Consider the following 21,014-nt stretch of genomic DNA (forward strand, 5'->3'; position numbering starts at 1 on the left):
GGTAAATCTTACCTATTTAATTATCTATTTTCGACTGTAAGCATAGTGTGAAGCAAGCGTTGAGATGTCCCCAAGATGCTGTGAATCAGTGACATTTTTTGGACGTTACATGCAAGAGTACGTGATGTGTTTGGGGGTCACAGACTTGGTGAAGCAAACGGAAGGCATCCTCATCAACGCAATGTGTGCTTAAGGTGTTGTACGTGTGTGACATTTCCCAGACGTTACATGAACGTGCATGGTTGTGTTTGGGGTGACCATAACATCTTTAACTCTCAAACACGTCACGTACTCGTACATGTAACTGTCTAGTTTATCATCTAAAAAGTTTCCGGCAAATTAAAAAAAAAAAATTGGTTGAATTATGGCGATAAAAAGGCAGCGGAAGCGTATGTTTCTGGCCCATTTACAGCATACAGTAATGTTGTAAACGAGAGCCCGACACTGCGCAACGAAACCCCCAAGAGTGCCCTGTAACATCCGGCTTGCGTATTCACGCAGGAAAGGCCATAACATTCAGGGAAAATAATGGTAGATGCAGATGAAATTTGCTGGCGAAAACCAGGAAGTTGTAATGATAAAGGTTTTTTTAGAACGTTCTGATGGTGTTACCTTGAAAAAATGCTTGATAATTATGAATGGTCACGAGGTCACGCTAGAAATATTATTTTTGCGTGGAAATTTCATTATGGTGGTAAGTGGCAACAACGACACTTCCCAGTCTTATTTTCTGGAAAAATAACGCAATTTATGAACTTGATAGAGCTATTTATATCTCCTTTCAAGCGAGAGGGCAGAGTTTCTCGTCATTCACTGTATGTAAAGGCCGAAGTTGTTGTACCCGGAAACTTGTATGTGAACAAGCACGCGGCATGAGACTCCTCTCCTGTTACAATCTCTTGATTGTAAACTGTGATGATAAACAATCAAATCAAAGACTAATAAATGTATTATTGCCGTAAGAATGCCTTATTTTCCTATTTTTTAGCAAATCTCCTAAATAAACAACAGAAGGGAGAAACGGTACGATTCTCCCATCAATATTTCGCCTACATGCCTCTCTTTTAAAAGTGAAATTTCCGGTTTCTATAGACAATCTTGGAAAGTTGCTGACATTTCCTATCTTCCTTGATCATGAATTATCTTGTTTAACGAGCTAGAAAATGATGGTATACTTGCCATAATAACTGCCTACAGCTAGAATTGCGTGACAGGTGTAGTTGAGAGAAGTTTTCACAGTCGCAGATTTGAAAAGGCATTCCAGACAAAAATATGGCAGTGCCCAGAGATTTTTTTAATGATTTTCAGCGATGAAATAATGGACTAGAAAGGGGCGTTCAAATTATTGTCCTAGCTTTCTGGCAAGGGGAGATATTTGATCTCAAAGTTACAAAATATTTGAGTGAATCGTAAAGTGTAAAAACACACTAATTTACTCACCTCTGTTGATTGACAAGCCGTCAATCAAATCGATTGAAACTTGTATAGTACGTTTATAAAGGATGTACCAATATGTACGCAAACTTTCACAGTAATGTGCTCAATAAAGTTGCAGTAAGAGCTTTTACATTTTACCTATTTTGACGCCATTTTTAGTGAAAACCTAAAAAACAGAGGGTGGTGTATCTTCCCCCGGAAATAACCAAAGCAGAAACCAGTTGGTCATTTTGAGTTTTGGGGTAGATCCTTTGAACTGGCAAAGTTTCATTGAATTCGGTGAGATGGCACGTATCACGACTTCCTGGTGCTCTCGTGGACACGTTCTTAATCTTTCTCGGAGCAAATTTTGAGCTGATTTCATTTTGAAAATTGACTAGCCAACTACTTTAATGCAACTTTCAAAATTCGATATGGTGGTCACGACCAGTTGATATCAAGACTCAGCAAAAGCATTGTTATATGTTTTCTTTTATATATTGATGCATCTAACACAACGAATATATGAAATTCATATATCTGAACTGCGGTTATAGAAAGGTATTTGTGCACGATCCTCACAGTGAAGAGCACTATTTAAGCAACAGTGAAAATCAGACCTGAAAAAATTCAGGTCTGTACGGGATTCGAACCACTGACCTCTGGGATACTAGTGCAGCGCTCTACCACTTGAATTGAGCTAACAGATATATGAATTCCATATATTCGTTGTGTTTGATTTATCATCTTACGGGTAAGTTATGTCGAATTAATTTGATAACCTGCTCCCAGTTGCCTTATTAGCTATTCTGGGTACATTGTTCCCTGGTTGAAAAAACGTTTTCAGATGCTCAGTATTTGCATGTTTAAGTTACTTTTCCCATAATATTGCGAAGCGAGATCGAGAACAATGATTCACATAAACGTCAGATGTAACGGACACGAATTTTTTTATTTTTAGACATTACAAGAACTATGAAAATATAACGGTATAAATTGTTCTCGCTGTTAGTGCTCCAAGGGGACTTTTATGTCAAGCGGAGACTAGGAAGGGGATTATGAAGACCTCATTGAAAGCCACAATACGAATAATTTTTCAAAAAAAAATCTAAATTGGATCATACGTGAATGAAGACCGTATAAGGTAAGCATAAATTGAGTTAAAAACTTACAATATGTAAAACGAAAGACCAATAAACATTTTTAAACTGACGCACACTTTGTTAATTAACGTTAAAGAAATAAAATGCAGAGCGACGATGTGGTGAAACCGTTATCATAGCGATGTAATTTTGCGACAGGTTTTTAAGTTGAAATTTTTTGTTAATGCAGAGAGAGAGCCGATGGGTATTGGAGAAGAGGGGTTTAATAACAAAACTTGACGCTCTAGACGGGAGGTTTATCAATGTGGTGGAAACTTCACAGCACGAAATATCGAAATTGGCCGATATTTTTTTGGTCATTATTTGGTAGAAATTTAGAGTTAATGGAGAAAATCACCTTAAAAGTTTTCCCTTGATCAGATTTGATGAAACAGTACAGTACAATTCACAGACTTGACCACAATTAGTAGCTGTGTGCCCATTCAACCTAAAAAGAAAAAACCTGATGACTATAAGCTAGGTTCAAGCAGTGTTATATTAACACCTGCTGTATCGCAGATCTTTTTGATAAAGCATTGTAATAGGTTCCTAAAAAAGAGACTGGTTTAAACTTTAAAATTTTCTTACGGAAGAAACTGCTTTTTCGAAAATCAGTCCTGTCTGATATAAGGCATTAAGATATAAGAATATTGCTTGTAATCGATCTTTGTAATTGTGTTCATAATTTTACAAACAAGCGGCACTTCAGAAGAGCCGAAAGGTAGTTGAATTGTTTGTTTTTGGTTTGAGCAGTCCATGAATTTATCTTATTTTTTGTAATGATCAGCTGTGAAAATGAGCGACATCTATGAATCTTGACAATTCCATGGTGATTGTCGAAAACGTTTCGACTATTTCTATCTTATACCTTTTTATTTCGGTAATAAACTTTTTTTTTTTCCCTTCAACATTGAAATTCAGTTTTTTAAAAATAATGCGGCCATGGTTAATAGTCCTTTTTACAGTTGTGGGCTTGGTGGCCAAGCCTTTGAAGAGGAGTGAGGCTTAGGGTGACCTTGTTATGATAGAGGTGTTGCTGCTTTTCAAATGCAAATTACTTTGTTATCATGCTAACTAAATACAGGTCTCTATCACAACAGGGTCACTCTTAGCTTCATTCCTGTTCAAAGGCTAGGCCACCAAGCCCACAACTGTAAAAGGGACTATTACTAGCTCAGTTAAACAAGAAGAAACGGGCGACAAATGATGCACGCTGTTACTGTTACGCAATTCTACTTTATTGCGGGTAAATTGCTACAAAAAAGGGGAAGGGGACAATAAAAAGCCTCTAATACTCACGTCTAAAATTTGGAAAGGATGGAACTTTTCATTTCAGTTATTTTTGCGACCTAATTGTGAAAACTTGGTCCCTCCTGCTTATGCAAATTTATTGAGACTTTCGTTCGCTTGTTTACATAAAATATTTCCTTATTTCTTTGATGTTTCGCATGGTTCGTTCTCGTTTACTTCTACTCAGACCTGATGTACGTGGAGTCAGAAAAATTGACCATAGTGAGTAAAACCGAACATATAGCAACCTTCTCAATGAGGGGGGAATTTTCTTCTGAGCACTCTTATATAAGAATATTCTGATAGTCCGCCTTAAATTTTTGTGTTCAAAGCTATTTTCCCCAAAACTCACTACCTAAAGGGTAAAGGAACTTTATGGAAAGCTTACATACAACCGATAATAGAATAAAGGGTAACTTCTCAAATATAAAGAAGAGATACAACAGGGAGCCCAGACAAGCGACGAGTCTGGTTGTTTAGTTCGAAATATAACGGAATGTATGGGAGAATATTGAAGAGTCGTAAACTTATATCATGAAATGTCTGAGTTAAAGCTCAAAATAAATGTAAACCTGCCTCACTTGCTGTGTATTGTCGTTTCTGTGGCTCTAAATGGCAAATTTGAGCGATTTGGTGGGTTTTGCGTCGACTGTTACTATACGTTATAAGAAGGAGACAAGGGTAGAAAGCTCATTTTCGACCGCTCTAGCGCGAAGCCGATTTTCACCCAGAAATAAAAATCGCCCGGCTTCTAAATCGAAAACCAGATAAACTGAAAGGTTGACGCTTCTTCTCATCGCATTCAATCGAAGATTCATTCAAAATCCAAGCGCTAACCGCCGAAAAATTTTCGAGAAATGCAGCTTATAACGGCTTCGCGCTACAGCGGTCGAAAATGAGCTTTCCACCCTTGTCTCCTTGTTATAACGTATCGTAAAAGTCGACGCAAAACCCACCAAATCGCTCAAATTGGCCATTTAGAGCCACAGAAACGACAATACACAGCAAGTGAGGTAGGTTTACATTTATTTTGAGCTTTAACTCAGACATTTCATGATATAAGTTTACGATAATAAGACTCTTCAATATTCTCCCATACATTCCTTTATATTTCGAATAAACAACCAGACTCGTCGCTTGTCTGGGCTTCCTGTGGAGATACTCCCAAGCTTAGAAATATCAAATCACAGTTATTTGTAATCCACATCACTTTTCTCATTACTAAACCATATTTGTATGTATTCCTTGTTTGTTGATCGTTTTAGTCATTACGAACTACTCATGGCTATATTTCATGGCTTGCTTTCAATTTCATAGTTTTATTTGGCGCGGTAGAGGAATCCAAATAATGCGACACTCAAGTTGTCCTATAAAAGAACATCAAATTACTATATTTTGACTTTCTTGGAAAAAAAAAATACTTAAAAACGAGTATTTGTATCAGGCTAAGCATGTTGAACTTCCACGTTAAAATTATCACCTAATGTTCAGTATTTGCATGTTTTAGTTACTTTTCCCATAATATTGCGAAGCGATATCGACAACAATGATTCACATAAACGTCAGCTGTAACGGACACGATTTTTTTTTATGGTTAGACATTACAAGAACTATGAAAACGTAACGGTGTAAGTTTTTCTCGCTGTTAGTGCTCCAAGGGGGATTTGATGTCAAGCTGAGACTCGGAAGGGGATTATGAAGAACTCATTGAAAGCCATAATATGAATTACTTTTTCAAAATGAAATCCAAACTAGATCATACATAAACGAAGACCGTATAAGGTAAGCATATCTTGAGTTTAAAACCGACAATATGTAAAACAAAAAACCAATAAAGATTTTCAAACTGACGTACATTTTGTTCAATAACTATACAATGTCAAAATGCAGAGTGACGATGTGGTAAAACTGTTATCATAGCAATATAATTATGCGACAGGTTTATATGTTGAATTTTTTTGTTTATATAGAGAGAGAGCCGAGGGGTGTTAGAGCACAGGGGTTTTAATAAGAAAACTTGACGCTCTAGACAGGAGGCTTAGACAGTGGTGGAAACTTCACAGCACGTGAACAGTAACTAAACTGAACAGTAGTTAAACCAAAGGGGAAAAAAAAAAAAAAAAAAACACAAGTAAATAGTGTGTACGCTTATGAGATCTCTTCTTAGTCCCAGCGATCTGTAGCGTCCGGTGTATCACCAGAAAGTTGTCTAACACTTATATCAATTAGTGTGACTTAGGATAATTATTGTCCTGCAGATGTTCATCCGAATTGCATCCTCGTTTTGTTTAACTTTCTAACAACCAACTCGAAACTGGTCGATATTGTTTGGTCGTTATTTGGTCGAAATTTAGAGTTAATAGAGAAAATCATCCTAAAGTTTTCCCTTGATCAGATTTGATAAAACAGTACAGTACAGTACAGTACAGTACAGTTCACGGACTCTTGACCACAATTGGTAGGATTTGGAATGTAACTGTCTGCCCATTCAACCTGAAAAACATCTGATGACTGTAAGCAAGGCCAAAGAGTGCTGCATTAGCACCTGCCGTATCACAGATCTTTTTAATAAAAGCATTGTAAAACAGTTTCCTGTTATTTTCTTCAAAAAAGAGATTGGTTTGAACCGGATAAATTGCTTTTTCGACAATCATTCATGTCGGATAAAAGGACGTTAAGATATAAAAAAAGATTGCATGTAATCGATCTTTGTAATTGCGTAAACAAGTTTTCCGTCAAGCGACACTTCAGAAAAACCGAAACGAAGTTGTAATGTTTGTTTTTGGTTTTAGCGATCCATAAATTTATTTTTTTTCTATAATGGTCGGCTGTGAAAATGAACGGCATCTATGAATATTGGCATGCCATGGTGTTTTTCGAAAACGTTTCGACTTTTTCCATCTTATTCCTTTTTGTTTTGGTAATAAAAGTTTTGTTTTTCGCTTCGACTTTTAAATTTAGTCTTTCGACAACAATTTCTCGTCCGCTCCTGATTAGCTCAAGATACTTTAGTCACATTGTCTGTATTATGAAAAATGATTGGCACTCTCGTGGCGATATTTAAAAGATCATAGCAGGTTATGTTTTAGTGAGACTAATAAATTCTTTGCCTTTAGGTATTAAATTCTGACGTACTTGTTTTTATCACAGTTTGATACTTCTTCAAAGCGAAAACATACCTCAGCTGAAAGTAGGTAAGCGTTTATTTAAAATTTCATACATCAAGGTAAAATTTTTAAAGGGGATGATCCACTTAGTCAACAGGATATAGATTGTACATTATTTTGGAAAGAAAATAACTTGTTTGAAACAGAGCGCATAAATGGCAGCTATTTCTGACCATCTGCCTCTGCTCTCTGTTGTGCAGTGCGGTTTTCTTATATAAAACGTTTCCTGCATATACCCTTTTCTAAAATGTGTCTCAATATAAATATAACTCAATTAAAGGGTTTTAAAGAGGAAAATCTAACAGTATGGGGAAACTCGACAATTTTCAAACCTGTACACTTTTCCCAGAAGGTTTTTTTTCCTTCTGGTAAACTACTGATCGGTAATGGGCTTTCATTTCAGGGAGAAAGTAAAATGGAATAAAATATTTTTACGTTTTCGTTTCCGGTTAGATCAAAATTCAAATTTGTTTGACATGTCAATATAAGCAAAGAATATGGACGCAGAGCCACAGTCTTTGAAAGCAAGACTTTCCTGTCACAGACAAGATAACATTAGTTTTCATATTCGAACATTTTATAGATTTGGTAATAATGTGAAGATGGTTAATTACTAGTTCAGTAGACAAGAAAGAGTCGACAAACTATGCATCTTATTACTGTTACGCAATTCTAATTTATTACTGGTAAATTGCCACAAAAAAGGGGAAGGGTACAATAAAAAGCGTCTAATACACAGAACGTTTAAAATTTGCAAGGGATCAATTTTTTCATGAGTTATTTGTGCGTCCACAATGAGAAAACTAGGTCTCTCATGTAGATGCAAATTTATTGAGACTTTCGTTCGCTTGTTTACATAAAATATTTCCTTCAGTTTCGTTCTATGATATTTTGCGAGGATCATTCTCGTTTACTTCAACTCAGACCTCATGTACGTGGAGTCAGAAAAATCGACCATAGTGAGCAAATCCTTCTCAATTAGAGGTAAATTTGCTTCTGAGCACTCGTATATAAAATGGATTTTCTGATAGTCTGCCTTTATTTTTTCTGGTCAGACCTATTTTCTTTTGATATTTTGCGTGGATCGTTTATTTACTTCAACTCAGACCTGATGTACGTAGAGTCAGAAAAATCGACCATAGTGAGTAAAACCGAGCATATAGAAACCTTCTCAATGAGGGGGAAGTTTTATTCTGAGCACTCATACATGATGGATACTACTCTGATATTCTGCCTTCATCTTGCTTTTGTGGTCAGAGCTGTTTTCCCCCAAAACTCACTACCTACAGAGTAAAGAAATTAAACTTTATGGAAAGCTTAGATAAAACTGATAATAGAATAAAGGGTAACTTCTCCAATACAAAGAAGATATACTCTCAAGCTTAGAAATATCAAATCATAGTTATTCGTAATCCACATCACTTTTTTCAATCCTACACCATCTTTGTATTTATTCCTTCTTTGTTGATTGTTTTAGTTATTACGATCTTCTCATGTCTATATTTGGTGGCTTGCTTTCATTTTGATAGCTCTATTTGGCACGGCAAAGGAATCCAAATAATGCGACACTCCAGCAGTCCTTTAAAAGAACATCAATTTACTTTATTTTGAATTTCTTGGAAAAAAAATACTTAAAAAAACCAGTATTTGTATCAGGCTAAGCAAGTTGAACTTCCATGCTAAAACTACCACTCAAAATCTATTCATTTATTTCATCTACAGAGCATGGCATTAACGATGGTATTGGGTTTTACCATAGCATATGCTATAGTTATGATCATGGCCTTAGTTGGAAACTTGTTACTGATATACATTGTCTGGAAGAAGCCCGAAACGCGAGGCCTGACAAGTTTCTTGTTTGTCAATATGGCGGTAGCTGATCTACTGGTTACGGTATTTCAGATGCCCATTTCCATGGCTCACTTTTACTCCAATGTAATGTCTGGAGTGGCCGGTGACCTGTTCTGTAAATTTTTTCATTATCTTATGCAAGTGTCGCTGACAGCCTCCATTCTCAGTCTGGTGGTGATGGCATTTGATCGATATGTCGCTGTTATACAACCTTTGAGGCGAAAAATGTGGTTCAGAAGAGCCAAGATCATTGTACCAGTCATTTGGATCGCATCCTGGACTTTCATGGCCGTCACCTTAACCTCTTACGAGGTTAATCATGCAAAGTGCCATTATACCGAGAAGCATATTCCAAGAGTTGTGCTTTGGACCTACTTGCTTGTCATCAACTACGTCCTACCTCTCACTATCATAACCGCCCTGTATAGCAAAGTAGCGCGAAAAATATGGTTCCACGAAATTCCTGGTCAGAAGGAGATTTCCCGAAACTTGGTAGCCGTTCAGATTCCCAAAAGAACAGTGCTCCGAACACTCATCCTCATTGTGGTAGTTTTTGCGGTCTGTTGGTTGCCCCTGCAAGTGCTGCAAATGGACTTCGTGGTGAAGGCAAAAATAACATGGCATCCCGCAGCCGTTTACTTTTCCTCTTGGCTCAGTCAGGCTAACAGCGCCATTAATCCTTGGCTCTACATCGTTCTTAATGGTAAAATGAATAGTGCTTTTCGCAGAATGATCCGAGGCCATAGAGTAAGGAGTAGGGGATTTAGCAAGAAAAGCCAAGAAACCGCGGTCGTGAACTCACTCAGAAATGCCATTATTGAAGACACTGTAGTCTAAGAGATCATGGTTGCAGACTACAACAACAGAAGATTAGGTTTAGCCTTAGGATCTATGCAGGTTTGTACGAATGCGTTTCCTCCAAGTGAATGCATACCACGAAGAAGAAATTGCTTAGAAACCAGTTAAGTCATTAAATGAGTCTCGTGTACAAGAAAATTTAAGATCCACACCTGTTAGTCACTGAGCCCTTGACGTTCAGCCATAGGATGGCAGGTTACATGAATTGAATGTTTCCCCGAAATAAAAAGCTGTCACCGAGACAAAACACAAATAAACCATTAGAATATGATACGGTCATGAGCAGGCCATTTTGTGAACACCACACAATCATTTGTCTTAAAAGTCCACTTTTCTTTTAAAGAAAACTGCAAAACAGCCTTCACGCTCAAAAATCGAAACGAGACGAAATTCTTTGTTTCACCATGCACTTATGTAGATGTAAAAGACAAATTCTTGCAAATAGCGATTGATATTTAGCCTCTAAAAGGTCACTGCGTCCTTACTGTATTCCTGGAAAGACAAATCCGAATTTGTAGAAAAATTGTAGCAGTTATAACTGTAGATGACCACTCTTTACTCTTCGCAGTTTTCTTATTATAGCCACGACTGTTGTTTACCAATTTCAAGCCACGTGACCAATATGACACACGAAGCTTAAAAAGTCCATAGGTGGTTTGCACGTTACGTCATGGCCGCCATGTTGGTGGACGTAAACAATGGATATCTCATTAGCTTCTTTTCTTCGTCCACCAGCATTTGTTCCTTTCACCATTGTTACTTGTGTCTCTAGAGATTGGTTGCAAACCACCTATTGCAATGATCCCACTCCCGTAAATTTTTATTCGAATGTCCCCCCAGCAACTGTTGCGCTTCACTGGTCCACCCCCAAATCTTTGCAAGCTCATTCATGTCTCGACATATGCACGCTGAGCTTAAATAGAGATGACCCACTTCTTAAACTCCTATGAAATTTCTGTTTTCGGCTGCCCCCCGAGCAACTCTTACGCTTCGCTTCGCTCGATTAATACATAATTACATGATTTTTCTCGTGCAATTTGGAATAAATAAACACTTGTAAATTTGGAATAAATAAGCACTTGCAACTTTTTTCAAAGACCACAAACTGCACTCGCCCTACGGGTTCATGTAATTTTGTTAGTCTTTGAAAAAATTTACTCGTGCTTACGTATTCCAAATTGCACTCGAAATCATGTGATTACCTATACAAATTCTTTGATTTTTCGCTTAAGCCAAACACTGATTTTTACATCTCGAAAAATCCAGCACAGACAGGCTTGGTTGGAATACTTTATGACGAATGTAAGTTGTTTGAAATGCATCATCAATACGGTTTGTCGCTCAAATTAAAATTCACTGTCATATTAATGCATGGGATTGATTTGAAAAATTATTTTTGATTACATGGGCATGCACTGATGAATTTGAAGCATGGATTGAAAGAAGTCATAGCTCTCGAGTTGGATTGTTACACATCCATAGCGTTTGTGAAATGGATTAGAATACATTATAACATTTGTAGCTAGGAAGGCTTGTGCTTGCGTTTATAGTCGGTTACCAAAAGACATTGGTTGGTGGATAGATCGCAATTAAAAAAGGGGCTTTAGTGTCTGTAGTTTTTCTCTGAAAAGACAACTAAAAGCATTTCAGTAAGCAAACTTGGTGTTTTCGGTCTTTTCGTCCAAAAGTATTTTCAGCTAATAATTTGGATATATCAACAAAGTTGAAATGGTAAATTGGCCACCGTAATGATTACAAAAGCTGGCGTTTCGAGCGTTAGCCCTTCGTCGGTGGCCAATTTACCATTTCAACTTTGTTGATATATCCAAATTATTTCGTTACTCCCACCGACGCAGCCCCAAACAGTTTCTTTCGAAACTATCAGCCTTTATTTTCAGCTAAGTCTATTCGTTTACTTGTCAAGTCTTTTCTCGAAGCAAATAAATAACTTTTAGAAGGCTGGATAAGGTTACATAGAGAACTTGTTGCGAGCCGCCGCCATTTTGGTTCCGATAGCTTTAGTCACCAATCCTTACTCATTCGCTCCAACGAAGGGTTACTATCATGTTAGATACAATGACTATATGAAGTTCATATATTTTGAACTGCGGTATTAAATACGTATGGTGCACGATCCTTCGCAGTAGATAGCGCTATTTAGCAATAGCAAAAATCGGACACGTAGTGATGTTACACTTCGTTGCCTTTTACGCTCAATAGACGCTTAACAACAAGCCTAATATTTCCATTTCTTTACTTCTCTCTTAATTAAGCGGCAAGCAAGTCTTTATTTTGCCACTTTAATAAAATATATTGCGTTACAACTTCATTCATTCTCTGTGTATTTATTGTTAAATTCATGATGAATTCGTAAACGAAGATTGGTGAACCAAAAGGGCAATGGCTCGCACTGATAAGTTCTTTATCTAGCCTTATCTATAATATAATAGTTATTTATTTGCTTCGCGGAAAGACTTGACAATTAGACGTACAGACTTAAGATGAAAATACTTTTGGACGAAAAGACTTGGACGAAAAGACTTTCTGACAAAAATTTCTATATAAGACTTGGACGAAAAGAGTTGGACGAAAAGACTCTTGGACGAAAATTGGACGAAAAGAAAATTGGACGAAAAGACTCTTAGGCCCTGTTTACATGGGAAGAGGGTGCCCCTAGGGGATAGGGTTACCCTACTTGGTAGGGTTGAAGATACCGAGCGTTTACATGGTAATTTGAAACCCTAGGGGCGAGGGCTGACACTATAGCCAGGTCACCCAGCAAGGAAAACAACCAAAATGACGGCGGGAGATAAAGTTTTGGCGGTTAATTCGATTCTTACGGCACTCGCTTCTTTAGTTCCTTCTTTTCAACTTTGTGCTTTGTTGTTGATATCTCTAATGGCTGAAAGACAGCGTTTACAACTGACTAGCCAGCACATTTCAGCCCAATATAACATTTCACCTGTTTTGTAGCTAACACTAGCTGTGGATGCTGTTCCACTGTCCGCCATTTTGTTTCACTGAGATGCCTGCGTTGTGTGTCAGCGGTATGACTGGACATAGCTCTACCCCTAGGGATAGCCCTAGGTTTTGCGTTTACATGGGCTAATGGCGGCAAAACTCGTCCCTACACAGTAGGGTCACCCTACCTTTCAGGTAGGGTAACCCTACCCCTAGGGTCATCCTACCTCACATGTAAACACGCAGTATAATTACAATAGAGAAGGGTCACCCTACTAGCTAGGGTAACCCTACTATGTAGGGGCACCCTCACTCTTGTAAACAGGCCCTTAAACGAAAAGACCGGACACCCTTGAGAATTACTCAGAGCCTAAAGCACCGAACAGCAATGACTACTAGCATTGAAATATTCTCTTTCATTATGGGGTCGTGATAGAGTTTTACTAGTCCCTTCATGGTCATGGATAATTACCGACAGAATTATCGATACGATCTGCCCTGTCACTATTTAACAAAATCTATGAAATAAGTCAAGAAACTTGTTGCCTGTCGGGAAAACTTATTCATGAATGAAAAAACAGTCAACTGTTCGTCACGAATGACGTGTACTGTCCAAATACACAGCCGTAACGGTCGTGTTACGGTCGTGTTACACCGTCTGGTCACGAGTGTTGGGGTCCAGCTGGGGTCCAGCAATTAGGAGGTTAACAATAGCAAAGTCTCAAGATCAGTTCCTCCCATTTCGTGCCCAACCACAACCCAACTATTCACCAATTTCTGGTTTAACCCAGGGTTTAACCGTTGATGCTGCCAATACTGCGACTTCATAGCTAAAGTTGAGATGCTTATATACAAATTATATTTATTATTATGGATACTGATGAAATACCAGGATTTTTCCTTTTACTAAAAAAATCATATCTTCATTCGCGGCGTGTATTGAAGACTATTTTTATCTTTGGCGCGTGAGGATACTGATGTCGCCATGGATACTAACATGATTACTATTCTGCTGTTTCGAAAATAAATGAAAAAAGTTGTGTTTTATGTAAAAATTTCATCAGTATCTATAAAATAAACAGAACATTACATGGCTGCTTGGGGATACAAATTAATTTTTATCTTCTCATGCTGAAAGTATCTCTCACTCGTATGCTTCGCTCACTCGAGAGAGATATTTGCAGCAGTTGAAGATAAAATTTGTATTCCAGCGCGGCCATGTAATATCCTCTAATTCCTACATGTGCAGGGTTCGTACACTTTTTCAGGCCAAAGATTCAAGGACTTTTCAAGGACTTTTCAAGGACTTTCCAGGACCCTACTTAGAAATTTCAAGGACTTTTTGTAATGATAATTTTACCTCAAAACCAAGAAAAATGTTTCTGTTAATTAACATCGATGTTTTGGGTTTACCAATGGTGCAAAACAAAAGCAGATATTTTTCGATGTTGTTCAATAAAAAGTCAAGGACTTTCAAGGACCCAAAACGAAATTCAAGTACTTTCAAGGCCTTGAAATCGGCCTCCTGAAATTCAAGGGTTTTCAAGGCGCGTACGAACCTGTATGTGTCAATCATCAGGATACAGTTGCCTGGTACTACTGCCTTTTACCTATTATGAACTTGAGCTTCATCCTATTCCATTCTCTGGAAATCTATATCCCTTGAGGTTTAATGATGAAGGCCTGGCACAAAGCAGTGAAGATGAGGGTCACCCAGTTAGCAAATATTCTAATAAGATCTGCTGTGTACAATTTTTCCATTTTTAATTACAAACTTGATGACATCATCATGGCCACCCAATTGATAAACTAGATGCTCCCACCTGAAACATTCAAACAAATTCACGATTTAAAGACAGATGGAGATCAGAGACTGAGTGAGAAAAATACACTACATGTATATGAATTTATCAAATTTTACAATTATTTGCCAAAGGCAAAGTGAATAATGGCTAACTATCTCAGAATAAAGTCATGTGAATCATTCAACAAATTACTTTCTCAGCCTAGGGAGAGAACTGGAGTAACTGCACGTTCTTAGTACCATTAATCAGGCAGTTATCAGTGCAACTTAATTTTCTTTCCATTGCCTTCCTCTGGAATTTGAAAAAAAATATTACCTGGTGTTCATTATGATGTGCATGGATGGGGTAACTATTATGACAATTGTATGATCAGATATGACCTTTACAGTGCTAGTCGCTGTTGCACTCACATCTCCATCACCATCTGAGCAATACAATATCATTCTAAATTTTAGTTTTTAAAATACTAGTTGAACCTTTTAATTGGAGCCAAATCAACATGTAACAACATCATTAATTGTTTTTGTTTACCTTGGGGCATTAATAATCAACATGTCAGCAAATTTTCCTGGTTCCAGTGATCCATGAGTGTGAGACCGACCCACAGATGCTGCTGCATTGATGGTGGATGCTGTCAGAGCTTCCTCCATTGTCATGTGCAGATTAACACAAGCAAGGTGCATTATTAATGGCTGGTCAGTGATAAAAAAAAAGCCTGTATGTCAACACGCCTCTGTGACCCAAATTAGTGTGTTTATTGGACTAATTTTACACCACAAGTCTTCACTACCATTGTACTTCACAGTACATGAAAACATTTTTGATTCGAATAATTAAATCTTTTTTTTTTCTTTTACACCGGCTGAACATTAAAAAGCTGTATGCAAGTCACTGCACTGGAAGGGGAAACTGCTTCAAAACATTTATCATTGGTATAATATATTATGATTTCAATAAAAACTGCTAGGTGATTCCTGCAAGATAAGTCGTTATTGGCATCCAATTAAAAGGCCCTCGCCCTTCCTTAATGCAAGTCCCAAATTAACGTTATTTACAATCATTATGCATGTCCACACACAATTCCCATGATCTCCCAAACAATTTAGGTATCAAGGTGATTCAAGATTTATTTCAAAATTGAAAAAATGTTCTGCCACGGAGAGCACTTTACCATAGAGAGGCAGAAGGCATTAGGGTTAAAATCAGAGCCAAGAGCTACTGGTACACCTGTTTTGAGAAACAACAAACAAAGTGTTCATTACAAGTAGTATAAGAGGATTCTCTGGGTATCATGCTGCTAATATCCTGTACTCCTGTGACTGCAATTCTTAATGAAAACCCTGAACAATAAACACTGTTCATGAATTTGTTATTAATTTTCACACAAATTTGATTACTTCACCCGAGTGTATGTTATTGAAAGTGCTGGTTTGTGAACACTGTAATTCTTAATCATTTAGTCTGATCATCTGTGTGTCATTTGTCATAGTGACTGTGTAGTGGTCGACAATGAACAACCTGCATTGAAGTCATCGTTGCAGTTAAGAGTCAATTAATTGAATCAACGTTATCTTGTTAGTAATCTTGTGATAATTTATGCTCAGGTAAACTTAATTGTCAAAACACCAGACACTGCTACATATATCTTATTAACCTAGTGCGAGGGCCGTACTGGGAGAATATCGGCCCGAGGTCTTGACAGTACGGACCGAGCGCAGCGAGGTCCATACAAAAAAGACCGAGGGCTGATATTCTTCCAGTACGGTCCCGAGCAAGCTTGGTTAATAAGAGATTTATTACACGACTGAAGTTCAAAGGGACACAAGTGCAGTGTCATTCAAGACCATTCAGGACAGTGCCCTGTCCAATACTGAGAGAATAGTGACCGCCAATAGAGCAATTTGATTGGTTGATTTTAGTTATTGGCCCCTGACTTCCCGAGTCGTGTAAAAAAAAAAAAAAAATTAATGGCCCTTCTCCTGACTTCTCCTACTTAAGGATGATCAGAGTAATGATAATAATAATCACTTTATATTGCTGTTATTGCACATTTTAACATTAAAAATTATGATAAAATGCACACAACACTCGAATAAGACTAAAGACAAAAGTTATATTACATGATTACATGAAACAAAGCTTAATTTAATTTGTCACTGATTTCCTTCATAATAGGTGTTCTAGCATAACTCGTGACAAGTAAGAAGTGAAAGAGAAGATAAAAGTATAAAATAAAAGCCTACAATAGCTTGAGACAGGTTGCTACAGGCTTCTTTAAAATAGTGTATCTTCATGAGTCTCTTAAATACATCCAAATCATTTTCTTTCCTAAAATAGTCTTGTAGACGGTTCCATATCTTTGGAGCAGCTCTAGTGAATAATCTGTCTCCAAGAGTGCATTTGAACTTAGCAGTAGAGTCTTGCAAAAGACCAGTAATATTATGTACCTGATTCAATCATCTTCCTGGCTGGAGGACATTTTAGTCGTAAGATATATGCGGTGGTGGGAAGGAGCACAGCAATGACTGATGCTGCAGACATGGCTTGAATTCCTTCATCACTTACTTCTTCAAGATGGCTTATTGCTCTAGCCTTGAGTTCAGCCCCTAGCTGATAAGGAAAATGATAATTTTATAAAAAAGCACACATTAACTTATTTAACAGACAGGAGATCTGTGTGAATAAACAAACAAACAAACAAAAAAAACCTGTGCACCAGGTCTTCACAACTCAAGACCAAGGACATAGTTTTTCTCTTTCAGGAGGACTGAAATAGATGGGAAAAGAACTAATTCATTTTCTTCCAGTGGTCTGCTTTTTTGGCACTGCTGTGAATGGCATGGAAAATTTTTCTGACCATGGTCCCCTTGTAAAAAGCTGGGCTATGGCTGGGTATGTAATTAGCTGATGATTCTGGCCCACTGTGATGCTTCAGAAAAGTAAGGAAAATAAAGGTCTGCACACATGGGCTGGGAGGATAATTTACTAGGATCAAGAGATCAAAATATCATTCACTTCAGTTAGTCTATAAATTTTTTTAATTCTTCTGAATAAAAGTTAACAGAAGTAGGGTAGCTCCAAGTTGCATTCCATAAGTTAGTTTGTGTACCTCAGCAGCTTTCATTGGATGGAGTTCATCACCGTGAAAATTGATTGCCAGACCTGCAGCTTTTCCTGCCTCAAGTATTCTTTTGGTTTCATCTATACCAAACACACCTTTCTCGCAAAATACATCAATGTTGTCAACAAGTATTTCTTTGTTTTTCATCAGTTCTTGAAGCTTGGGTAACTGATGATTGATCACATTATCAGTTGCTTCTTCCAAAGTACTTCCTCTGAGAGAAAAAAATCAGCAAAAATTTTTTTTAATCGAAAAGTAGATCCATTTTTCCCTCAGTGCCTGCTCAGTAACAGATCACACGCCAAAATATTGATGAAAAAAAAGGGCTCTTGAGACACGGGAGTGCACAAACCACTGACAAGGAAGGTGATAAAAAGGAATGTACAAGACAGAATAACTGATTCTGTATCTTTAATCTAGCAAACAGTAAATTTTCAATAAACTTTACCTACTTTGGTACAGAGTGTGCTCCACAGAATGTGCTGGATATTTCAATTGGTAACTCCTTTTTAGCTTTTTCTAAAACTCGAAGCATCTTCATCTCAGAGCCTACATCTAAACCATAGCCACTCTTGGCTTCAACCAAAGTTGTACCAGATCTTAACATTCTCAGAAGTCGTTCTCTTAATGATGCATATAATTCTTCTTCAGCAGCCCTGCGCACATGCTCCACAGTGAAGCCTATTCCTCCTCCAGTCTTATGTATGTCCATATATGTAGCTCCAGCCAGCTAGCAATGTATTGTTTAAAGAAAAAAATTGCAATTAACAAGTATGATGCAAGCATCAAAGGTTAAATAAGCTAAAAAAGAGAAATAAATATGGCACTCCTGATTTTGAAGATATATGGCACCTACTGAACTCTGAAGTAAAGATTAACCCTTCTCTTTAACCCTTTCACTGCCAGAAGTGTTTAACATGTAATTTCTCCCTTAATACCCAAACATAATCCAGCAAACAGGTAGTGAGAATACTCAAACTTAACAGGTAAAAGTTGCTACCTTGATTGAACACCAAATTCTCATTACAAATTTACAAGGAAATGTGTAAGAGCTAGAATAAAGGCTGATAGTTTCTAAAGAAAGTGTTAGGGGCTGCGTCGGTGGGGGTAACGAAATAATTTGGATATATCAACAAAGTTGAAATGGTAAATTGGCCCTCATAACCATTACAAAAGCTGACGTTTCGAGCGTTAGCCCTTCGTCGGAGCGAGTAGAGGAACTGTGGGTTGTGTGTGCTTTTAAAGGCAGAAAATGGAGCTACGTTATTGGTGGGAATATGGCAACGAGTTTTGTAAGAGCTACAAGTTGGTGTGCCTACATTTTGATGGGGGAATACGTTCCCATTTTTCCCATTGGGTTTTTTGAGTCTTCGTATCAGGCGGCGGCACAGAAACGTTTTAGCCCGAGAGGTGATGACTAGTTGTTTACTTATTCTGTGTAACTTTGTCAGATGGCATTAAATACTTGGGCTCCTAAGTTCAAAGTACACACCCATTCTTGTGTATGAGTCCTGAATTAAAAAAGGAAAAAGCATTATAATCAGCAGACTCACCTTCATGGCAAATTCATGCACTCTGTCACCTACCCATACTGGATGAGTGTGACCATCAACAAGGCCTAAAATAAATGGCAACAAGTTGAAAAATAAATCATACTGTATGGCTGTGGATTTACGCTCACCACAATTAGCAAAAGCCCCTTTTAAACACACAAGTCAAATGTCAGCATAATTTATATGCCCGACATTATAATGGCTACATCCTTCAATGAGTAGCTCTAAAGCAAAAGACATATTTAATAAAATTACTTACTTTACTTTACTTTTGAAAAAGAAAGCTTTTTCTAAAGTTCAGGGTTATTAATTTAGTTATTGATATATTATAAATATAATTTTATTCTGAAATTTCATTAATAAGGCACTTCACATTTTTTTTTAATAAGAATTAGGGAGGGGCCGATAATGACACCAAATATTGGACACCAATGATACCGAAGTCAGATCAGAAATATTGACACTAGCAAAAAGTATTGGTGGTTTTGATAGTACTGCACATGACCTGCTCGCACTTTGTCTCACATCAGCGACCAACTTCTGACAAGGAGTTGAAAAGACTTTGGGGTTGAGATTGGACAATGAGCACCACTGTACTAGTCTAAGTAGTGACGCTTGGGCGCAGCAAGAGTGAACTCATTGACGACCATGAGTTTCTACTTAAGTATGTCCTTAATCCAGTTTTAGATGTTTGACTGTCTCATATAGCATGTTCTAGAGAGCACTGAACACTGCATAACTTTCAAAATGCAAGATAACTCTATATTTGGACAATCAAATCACTTGACTTACCATTTGACTCAATGACGTCACAATATTGGTATTGATATCAATATCGAAGAAAAACCAAAGTGTCATACTCAGTATTGTATCGATTCGAAAAAACCGTGTGGCACATCCTCACTTAGAACCTATTACATACTGCTTTTATATGGTATATAGTTTTGTTTATATTGTTATTAATATCAGTATTTATTAGTTATTAATATTGGTTTCTTTTAGTTTTATTTCTGTGGCACCCAGATAAAAATATCCCAATCGATATCTGGGCAAGTGTACCATATAACCCCATACATTAATTATGCATTCAGAATCTAGTAAACTTTGTTTTTAAAGTTTTGTCGTGAAAGACAAAGATGTGGAATGCATAATTAATGTATGGGGTTGTATAGTACTCTTTTCGATATCTGTGCCATACTTTAGTTAAATTAGATACTATATATAGATATAGGTGGCCTTGTTCTTGTGGGATAACTATTGCTACGTTTCTTTCCCTTTAAAAATTTTGCACGGCAACTTAACGCATGCTCTATGTTGGACCGCTGTGTTGTTGGGGAGTCCTTCTCCCCATCAAGACTTGAACCTTCGTTGATGACCGCATATTCCATCTGACGTAGCATTTCATTATTCAGCCCTGTTAACCAGCGCTCGCTGCTCGAAAGTAATAATAGCGGTACTCTTAAATGAGCTTAACCTACCTGGCAGGACACACATTCCAGACGCATCTATTTCCTCGATGAACTTATGGTCATGATAGGCTTGATCTACCTTCTCGTCAAAATCAATACATTCGATTTTTCCCGCGCTATCGACGACAACAGACACACCTCTGTCCTTTGTTCCTTCGACAATAGCCAGCTTTTTCATGGAGTTTCCCGTTAAAATTCGCTCGCCGTTATTACAAACTAAAACTACTTGCCTTGCATGTCGAATTCTGAGGTTATACATCGTAAATTTATCATAAATAAAATCTATAATTCTAAAGGTCTCTCCGTCCGAAGTCCACGTGAACTTTCTCTTCCATGATAGTCAGCTGTTGCCAGCATATCAGCATGCGCTCATTCGCTTAA

At 37.5% G+C, this 21,014-nt stretch overlaps 2 protein-coding genes across 3 annotated transcripts; one reads left to right on the forward strand and one right to left on the reverse strand.

Annotated features, from left to right (window-relative positions):
* Positions 1–7,830: 7,830 nt before the first annotated feature.
* On the reverse strand, positions 7,831–20,971 carry LOC111324839 (putative imidazolonepropionase). Of its 2 annotated transcripts, XR_016001566.1 has the most exons (9): positions 20,643–20,971; positions 19,165–19,229; positions 18,064–18,341; positions 17,600–17,825; positions 16,938–17,100; positions 15,662–15,717; positions 15,022–15,182; positions 14,296–14,508; positions 7,831–8,298 (listed from the first exon to the last, which is right to left on the reverse strand). XR_016001566.1 is itself a non-coding variant. In XM_022928498.2 (8 exons), exons 1-8 carry the CDS (start codon positions 20,890–20,892, stop codon positions 14,415–14,417), a joined length of 1,293 nt encoding a protein of 430 aa, XP_022784233.1. In that variant the 5' UTR covers positions 20,893–20,971; the 3' UTR covers positions 8,153–14,414. The 2 variants fall into 2 exon arrangements, 1 of the variants encoding a protein (XP_022784233.1); XM_022928498.2 differs by having other exon boundaries at positions 8,153–14,508.
* On the forward strand, positions 8,741–9,703 carry LOC111324840 (G protein-coupled receptor 83). The gene has a single exon (XM_022928499.2). It carries the CDS (start codon positions 8,741–8,743, stop codon positions 9,701–9,703), a length of 963 nt encoding a protein of 320 aa, XP_022784234.1.
* Positions 20,972–21,014: the final 43 nt, after the last annotated feature.

Source organism: Stylophora pistillata, chromosome 5, assembly GCF_964205215.1.
Source record: "Stylophora pistillata chromosome 5, jaStyPist1.2, whole genome shotgun sequence".
NCBI classification, from domain to species: Eukaryota; Metazoa; Cnidaria; class Anthozoa; order Scleractinia; family Pocilloporidae; genus Stylophora; species Stylophora pistillata.

Coding starts and splice junctions, on each gene's coding strand:
- LOC111324840 (XM_022928499.2), top strand. CDS start 8,741: ATGGCATTAACGATGGTATTGGGTTTTACCATAGCATATGCTATAGTT.
- LOC111324839 (XM_022928498.2), bottom strand. CDS start 20,892: ATGTATAACCTCAGAATTCGACATGCAAGGCAAGTAGTTTTAGTTTGT. Junction 17,101..17,599: donor ATCCAATGAAAGCTGCTGAG/GTACACAAACTA, acceptor TTTCCTTATCAG/CTAGGGGCTGAACTCAAGGC. Junction 15,183..15,661: donor ATGCCTTCTGCCTCTCTATG/GTAAAGTGCTCT, acceptor ATCACTGACCAG/CCATTAATAATGCACCTTGC.